Genomic DNA, 9,341 nt, shown 5'->3' on the forward strand with positions numbered 1-9,341 from the left:
ACTTGGTTATAACATTACATTTATTCTCAAAGGTAGTTAAAATAAAAACATTAACAAGAACAAGAAACCTGGAACAAGACACGCAACAAGTACACAAGTGAGATTCAACATGGCCGATTCATTCAGTTCACTTCTTCATTTTATCTGTTGAGTGCTATTCAATGTTGCCAGATATGACAAATAGCATCGCTCTGTGTCTGTCTGTGAGGAAAACGTATTTCACCTAAACATGGATTCTTGGATTCGAACAGGGTCTTGCCGTAAGACGAAGACCGCAAGTGATGAAGTCACTCCCGCATCTGTTTTGCCTTCGACTAGTACTGAAACTGCGTTTGTTGGTAAGTTAATGTCCGGTCCAAGTAGCAGAAAATTAGCAAAGAAAAGTAAATCATACTTTAGAAAATACAACCCAGATTTTATAAAATTCGGCTTTAATTCTGGTTCCGAAGAAGAGCCCTCAATGCGTGATTTGCTTTGAAACTTTGTCAAACGGATGTATGAAAGTCTCAAAACTTGAAAGACATCTTTCGACTAAGCATCCTGAATGTGTGGGAAAGTCTTTGGATTTCTTTCAAACGAAGAAAAGAAATTTTTCTATTACAAAATCCACCATGGAAAAATCCCCAAAGCAAAGCACTCTAAGCACCAGAGTTTCTTATGAACTAGCTTTGTTAATTGCAAAAAAGGGTTCAGCTCACACCGTGGGAGAAGAACTTATCATACCCGCCGCAAAAATTATAAGTAATGCTTTATTTGATGAAAAATGTACAAAACAAATTAATGAAATTCCGTTATCAAACACAACAGTGAAAAGAAGAATAGATGAAATGTCAGAAAACGTAAAAGAAGTTCTCGTTACTTTTCTGAGAAAAAGTGAATATTTTTCGCTCCAATTTGACGAAAGTACGGACGTTGCTGGCAAGGCTAATTTATTAGCTTTCTGTCGTTTTGAATGGAATGGAAATATTCAAGAAGAAATGTTGTTTTGTCAGTCTTTGCCAACAAGAAAAATTGGAGAGGTGATTTTCAAAGCTGCTGACAATTTCATGAAAGAAAATGAAATAGATTGGACGCATTGTAGCATACATAGAGAAGCTCTTGCAGTAAAAGGCTTGGACGCGTCTTTAAAAAAAAACTCTTGACGACGCAGTGAAAATCGTGAACTTTATCAAAGCAAGACCTAAAAACTCCAGACTGTTTAGTGTTTTGTGCGACGAAATGGGCGTTGAACACAAGTAACTTTTGCTTCATTGTGAAGTTCGATGGCTCTCGAGGGGAAAAGTTATGACAAGGTTATTCGAACTCCGCGATGAACTCTTGATTTTCCTAACGGATTGAGAAAATGATGGAAAAATAGCAAGTTCCCATTTAGACTGCATAACTGATGAAAATTGGTTAAAACGATTGGCCTATTTGGCAGATATTTTCAATTCCCTCAGTGTTCTGAATTTAACTCTGCAGGGCAAGGATTGTCATAAGATTTTTGTGCAAGACAAAATCGAAGCTATGATAATTAAACTTCAGAGATGGGCTCGAAAGGTAGACCAAGATTCTTTTGATGCGTTTCCTACTTTGCATGACTTTATTGAGACCAACGAAATTAAAGTCGATAGAAAAACAGCTGCAACAATAAAAGATCACCTCAACGCTATGGCCTCTAGATTCAGGTAAGCTGAAAATTTTATTCTCCTTAATTTTTTGCCAGTATTTTAATACGTCTTATTATTAAAGACATTAATTTTCTTAAGAACTTCTTCAAAAATTAAATATTTCAAATAATACGATTTTAAAACTAATATTAACAAATGATAATTATTTTGTATAATATAGTGTGAGTGAATATTCACTCATATGAATGAGGCTTTTAGTAACTGAAGCAGTATTAAGATTTTTCATATTTCTTAGGCACTTCTTCCCTAAAATTGAGGATGAAATTCAGTGGATCAGAAATCCCTTTGAAGAGAACTACCTTTCCAAACTGAAATTATCTTCAAGTGAAGAAGATTCATTAATTGAACTATCATGTCACCAATCTTTAAAATCGCTTTTCAAGACAACACCATTGGTCCCGTTTTGGATAAACGCTCGGCAAGAATATCCAGTTATTGCCAAAATTGCCCTCTCACACTTGATGGGGTTTTCTACAACTTATCTTTGTAAACGAGCTTTTTCAACTTTAGTATTTTTGAAGAATAAATACAGAAACAAGCTAAATGTTGAGAGCGATTTGAGATTAAAACTGTCTCGTTTCAATCCAGACATTGAATCGCTGGTGGAAGACAAACAGTGTCAAAAATCCCATTAAGAATCTTTTGACTTTTAATACTTGTTTTTGACTTTTTTACAATTTTGTCAGCTACGTGGATTATAATAAAATTATTTTCGTTAAAAAGAAACATCTTAAAATTCTTCTGGTACATTATCTTTTACTTACTGCTGAAAAATGTGCATTATATATATATACTATACACACAAATACATATGCTGTTTGCCATTAGAAGTTATACAAAGCAGTTAGTGGGCCTTCAAATTTTTCTGACGAAATTAGTGGGCCGCGCTACTGAAAAGGTTGGGAACCGCTGTGCTAAATAGTTAAATGGTGGCAACTATCGTAAAAAAAAACGTTTTTTTTTTTAAAATAGTTTTCCTTGATTTTCGGAAGTTGTTAAATTACCGATATCTATCAAATTGGACAGAACTTTAATGTTTCTTACTTAACAGTTTTTTTTTTCTAACATACTGTTTCTTTTTTCAATGAAGATTTACCATGCTCATTAAAATATTTTTTCTTAAATACAGAACTGGAGCTAAGATGAATTGTTCTTCGGAAATAAATTATCCAAGAATGAAATTTGTGAGACATGACTGAATAAATGAGAACAAAGAGCGCTATGTGCAAAAGCTGAAAGTAACTAAATGATACATGAGCGACATATTAGGCCTGAACCATAGGATGGCCTCGTTTGGTTCACTTTAATAGTACGCAAAAATTTGTTTGTATTTTTCTGGAAAAAATACCGAGATTGAGCATTGAATGTAATAAAACCTAAACAAAAAGCTATATTTTATAGAGTAAGTCCGGCAATCTTGCCCCACCTAAGCAGAAACTTTATTTAAAAAAATACAATGACTAAAAATGAAAAATAATGCCTCCGGACTCTTTTAATATAGGTCCAGGTAATGTACAAAATTTATTATGACCGAAAACTGTGACTTAATTTTTTTATTGCAAAAAAAAAAATTGCTACTTTGGAGCATATTACCTTCACAGTCAGACAATTCGCCCCACTACATCAGGTTAATTGCCCCACTTGAGGTAACATTACAAAACTTCGTATAACAAGCAAAAAGTATTAACAGTTAGCTAAATGAATGCAAATCAATAAGAATCATAATACGAGCAACGCAATAGTTGCTAATTTATGCAAAAACAAAATTCTTAATGCATTTTATCTATGCGCTATAATGTGCGTAACATATAAATTTAGAAATGAGAAAAAACAAGAAGTTCCGTCTAGAACTAGACGAGCCTACTTTCCCGTATACCCATACTACTTTCTAGTACTCTGATCAATATTCTCAAAAATAGCTAAAATCGCAAATTTTTTCAAACATATTTTTTTTAATATTTTAAGCTGATTTCTAGGAATAAAATACTCCTTACTTTTCTTCAAAAAAACGAACAAATAAAATAGCAGCACCTTTTAAACAAAGCAGCTAATACACTTCTTTCCATTAAAAAATTTTTTTAACAGCTTTTAAAGCGAAAAAATAATAATAATAAGTTCATTAAAATAAATACATCATATAAAAAAAAATCGCTTCTTTTTCTCCTGTTGCCAAAAATAATTTTTTAAACGAATTAATGCACTTACCAAAATAAAAAAAAAACAATAAAATGTCAACTTAAAGAAATAATTTTCATTGTCAAAAAAAAAAAAAAAAAAAATCGTCTGCGCATATTTTTCGAGTTGTTTCACCGAAAACTAAATACCTAAATTAAAACTTTAGCGTGAAAATAAAAACAAATCATATCAACAATAATTATTTCACAGTTAAAACCACAGCAGCGGAGTCGGAGTCGGAGTCAATCTCATTTTGGGATAAAAGAGTCGGAGTCGAATATCCAAGAATCGGAGTCAGTCATTTGTCCTCCGTGTATAAATGTTTGTCAAAGCTACGAAGTCAGAGTCGAAGTCGGGGAGTCGGAGTCCGATTAATTGTCGGGAACAGGAGTCAGAGTCGGTGTCAGGTGCCCCTAAATTCTCGGAGTCGGAGTCGGGAGTAGGTCGTCAAGAGCTATTTCCAACAAAGTTTGTTTGAAGTAAATCCGCCTTTAAGTTCGGAATCTATATTGACTTTCAGTTTCCCCTTAGGCGCTAATGTTAAGAGATTTGAACTGTTCAAAATTGAACGAAAACTTGTTCAAATCAAAAAGATATTTTCGATACATGTTTTTTATCAAAAGTTTTTCCCTACAAAGTTTTTTTGAAGCCACTTCGCTTCTAAGTTCAAGATTTATTTTTGATTTGAATTTCCCCGTAGGCGCTAATGTTAAGTTTTTTTGAACTGTTCAAAATTGAAAGAAAAATTGTTCAAATCAAAAAATGAATTATGGGAATGATATGTCCTCGCCGAGATCTTTCTAACAAAAAAAAAATTGTTCGAATCGGACTATTCATTCAAAAGTTATTAGGGGGGGACAGACAGACAGACCGACAGACAGACCGACAGACAGACAGACCGACAGACATTTTTCCCCATCTCAATACCCTACTTTCAAATTTTTAATTTTTCAATATTTATCAAACTATTTTATTTATTTTTGACTTTTTTTTGTTTTTCGGGATATTTTTAAGATGTATTAAGCCTTCTTTCATGCTTTTTTCTTCTTTCTCTGATTTTTACTGGGAAAGTAGGCTAAAAAAAGCTACTATGATTTTTAACATATTTTAACACTTTCAGAATTATTTTACTCAGTTCTAAATTTTTTAAATTTACTATGCATTTGTGGTAAACGCGAGCTATACAAAATCAAACTTCATAATGTTGGAAAAATTTACATAATACAATTAGCTGGTGATAAAATAAAAAATAATGACAACTTCTTGGAAATAAATTTAAATAATATACTTTTATAAATAAAATCACCTGCAAGTCGCATCGCTACAAAGGAAAATGAAAATAATGCTATTTTTTCTTCTTTAATTGTTTTTAAACTGAGTGTGCAGAAATACACCGACGTATACTATCTCGAATCACATCAACTCGCAGTTAGGAGGTCTCTTTATTTTTATCAGATGGCAAAGACAGAATGCATTCCGCGAATATTTTAGCTGCTTCACTGTGCTTTAATACACAAATAATACCAATTTAAATATGAGGCAGTGAGAAGCCAAGGGATGTAAGGGGCAAAATTAAAAAATTGGAGATTACCAGTACAAACAGTAGGGGAACCTCTTCTCTGTCTTGAGCCAAGAGATAGTACTAGTAGGCCTGGTAGGTGCTGCTGTGCAGAATGATTTAGAAAAAAAAATTCATGAAAGCCTACCTAGGATCTTAAATTTGAAAATGTCCACTTGCATCCCTTTGCTTTTCACTGCCTCATATGTTGTCGATTAGCTACCAGTAATATTTATTAACCGGATATCAAACGTTTATATATCATTCGTTTTAACCCAAGCATCGGTAGCTACCAGTTTTTCGTAAACGTTTCTTATATTTAATTACTCTTTATGAACAAATAATGTAACGTTTAATCTGATCTCGTGACGTATATTCACGCGCAATAATACCAAATATTGGGCTCACTCTCAATTCTGAAGTTTACGTTACTAACATTTGTAGATTATAACGATGATGAATAAATTCAAATCACACCCTGCTCTCTCGGTCCCGTCTATACTGTAACTTTGAGGCATTACCTTTTCATGCAGCTGCAAAGTAAGAATAATACTGAGACCCAATAGTTCCCCGCAAATCAGCCTACGGTGTTCAAAAAGTTTCTGAAATAGAAGGGTGTCAATAAAATGCATTAAATCGGCCAGAAATAAGTTGATGGAGAAAAAATGAAAGTAATTAATTTTATCAACAGTGAAAAGAAGTAGTATTTTAAATATTCACTAAAAACGCATTACTGAAGTCGTTTATATTTTTTTCATTAAGTGTTTGAACGCAATGTGGACAGATAATATTGTCGACGATTTAGAGGGCAGGGGTTCATGATCCTGTTACCCTCCTCTTGCATCCGCTCATGACTGGGGTTGTGACCAACAGTTGGGGAACACCGATAATTTGAAGCAGCGTTTTTGGTAATTAAATGAGCCGAATGTTGTATTTATGGAACATAAATAAATGCAAACTTCAGAAAAAATTTCTCCAATCCGGTAAAATTTTCGTCGTAATTTTCAGTTTTTAAAACATTTTGTAAACTTTTAGTTTTCAATGTTGTGACTAAATGTCCTAATATATATATATATATATATATATATATATATATATATATATATATATATATATATATATATATATATATATATATATATAGTTTTCTGGCAAAAGAAAATAAATAAAGGTAATTCTCGGATTTATATCAGCACAAGTAAGTAATATTCAATAGGGGAGACATTACCCTCTCGATTCATCAGGGAGGGCAAATAATCTGTAAACAGGTGTGGCACATTACCTTTTTCTCAGGGTTAATCTCCCCACCACCTCTTGTTCAAACATCAGTCCAATTTTGCTGCAATCAACGGTAAGACCCTTCTTTATGATGTTTCCTTACTGTATAAACAGATAATTTAACAGAATATTGAAATGCTACTTACTTTAACAAAAGTTCTTAAAAGTACTAACTTAGATCAAGCATTAAAAAGTGTTTTTCTTATCTTTCACTTTGCTATAACGTTGTAATTACCCATAAAAATTCACTAAAATGGCTGTAGTGTATACATACAACTTTTTTATACACAAATACTCTTTCAAATTTCGACATGGACGCTCCCTATTTCTGAAATCGTGAAATTCAGTTACTGGGGAAACTTATATGACGGGGCATGATACCCTGACTTACTCTATTTTAACGCATGAGATGAAGTTGAATTTTTATCAATAAACGGGGTGAAAATATCACTTGGTTCCTTGGGTTCTATTTTAGATTTGTACAATTAAATATCATCCTACTAAATCAAGTGATTTTTCTCCTTTTTTAGTGGAAATATTTTATTTGTTACTGCAACAGTATGTTTATCACACTAAAAATAAAGAAAGAAGACTATATTCATATACATCGCCGCTGCAAAATGACAGGGCGCTTTAAAAAAAATGGAACTCAGTCCCACACTCACACGTATGAGAATTACTAACTTTTAGAATTGAAGCGTATGGTTGCGACGGTAAGTATCTCAAAAAAAAAAAAAAAAATCTTTTTGAAAAAAAAACCTATGTCTTACCCAAACACATATCTCTACAAAAACATATGAGTTATAATAACTTTTCCCGTCTTGTTTAAACTATTCAGACTATTCAGGGGGCAATTTTGAATCTACCGGACTGTTTCACGTGTTGACACATTTAAGTATTGCAATGAAATAACTGTTAAAAAGTAGCAACGCATTTGTACAAAAATCGCAATTAGATATATCTACGTCACACTTTTAAATTGCTTTTTAGGGCGGCAACAGAAAAAACCTAATGAGATATTTATTGCACGCAATTTCGATGTATGAGCTCAACATTACCAAATAAAATATTTGCCTTTTTGGTTATTTGAGCGTAATGAATATGTTTTATTTTAACTGAATACTTAGCAGGATTTTGCTCCAATTTCCAATTACTTTTTTTTAAATATAAAAAAAGAACTACAACAAAATAACCTTTCAATATCTGTAAAATAAGTATAGTTTCAAAGAATTATTATTAGTACATATCTGCACCAGCATCTCAAGGAAAGAATATTTTGAAAATAAAAATTATCGAACTTATCAGAACGTTTAATCAGGGAGTCTATATTAAAAGCACTGAAAAATAAAATCAACAGGAGAGACATTTAATTGATTACTGACAGCATGATGTTCGTGTAAAAATACATTCTACCTCGCTACCACAGAAAATGGTTATCATTATTTTAGAAGCTAGGAATGCGATGTATAAGAAACAAATGAGATTCCACTGATAACTCAGATTATAATAAGGTTTTTTTTTTTTTTTTTTTTTTGTTCTGGGGAAAATTAAAACGTTACTTTTCTTCATTAAGATAAAAATAAATTGCTTGCATAATATTTTAGTGAGTGGGCAGTAATTTGCATGAAAAGTGAAGCTGAGAAAAAGAAAAAAAGAAGAAGAAGACCGTTTAGCGGAAAGAAAGAAAATCTTTTTCGGGCGTATTTTACAGGGAATACAGAAAAATCCAAGCATAAATAATATTTAAGTACTTTATAACAGAGGAAAAAACAGTAGTATGTCAGTGGTTTATTCCGAATGTTTTAAATTGCAAGCTTATGATTTGGTCATGTGTGTGCCGTAAAAACAAAATTACCTATTCTTTGACTTCAAGAACCTTGCTTTTCTAAATCTGAAGTTTCCATCGAATACAAAAAAAAAAAAAAAAAAATCCGGATAAAAAAAAACAATAATTCAGAACTTAGGACACTCGGACTATTACCTCAAATGTTATTAGGGCTTTGAAAGATAGGCTGACCGACACAGGATTAAAACGCTACCTCCCAAATATCATCCCATTTTCCCGTTAAGATAATGAGCTGATGTGCGCACCACATGACTTCTTTTACACTAATTTAATGTTATTTCCCCATTATTGGCAATTTTAATGTGATTCAATAGTTTACTCTCTAAATATCACCGACAGTGGCCGAATTGAAACCAGATTTTAAAAAAAATCCTCCAAATTTGTCGCCAAGTAGGCGAAACACCTATGCGACTGACGTTATATCGCCAAGTGTCCGCCAAATAATAACACCACTTGAGTTTTCATCGAAATTAACAATGATTTTTCCACAAAAAGGTGCAAAATACCCTTTTAGAAACACTCGAATGCAACCAAAAATGGAGGTGCACAACTAGACCTCACTAGGAGTCTACGTAATAAATTTCAACTTTCTAGGACATATTGTTCTTGAGTTATGTGACATACATACGCACATACACTCATACATACGTACATACGGACGCCACGAGAAAATTCTTTGTAATTAAATCGGGGGTCGTCGAAATGGATATTTCGGGTGTCTGTACGTTTTTAGGCATATATCCACGTGTGGTCGAGTCGAAAAAAACATTCATTCGCGGGTGAGCAAAATATAAATTTAGGTCGATTTTTGAGT

The 9,341-nt window shown here is 32.6% G+C and overlaps 1 protein-coding gene across 1 annotated transcript; it reads left to right on the forward strand.

The window, feature by feature from the left end:
* The first annotated feature begins 611 nt into the window (after positions 1-611).
* Positions 612-2,305, forward strand: LOC129223006 (zinc finger BED domain-containing protein 5-like). Its single transcript, XM_054857570.1, has 3 exons — positions 612-1,103; positions 1,462-1,667; positions 1,906-2,305. The coding sequence occupies exons 1-3, from the start codon at positions 612-614 to the stop codon at positions 2,303-2,305; spliced, it is 1,098 nt and encodes a 365-aa protein (XP_054713545.1).
* Positions 2,306-9,341: the final 7,036 nt, after the last annotated feature.

This window comes from Uloborus diversus, chromosome 5 (genome assembly GCF_026930045.1).
Source record: "Uloborus diversus isolate 005 chromosome 5, Udiv.v.3.1, whole genome shotgun sequence".
In the NCBI taxonomy this organism is placed as follows: Eukaryota; Metazoa; Arthropoda; class Arachnida; order Araneae; family Uloboridae; genus Uloborus; species Uloborus diversus.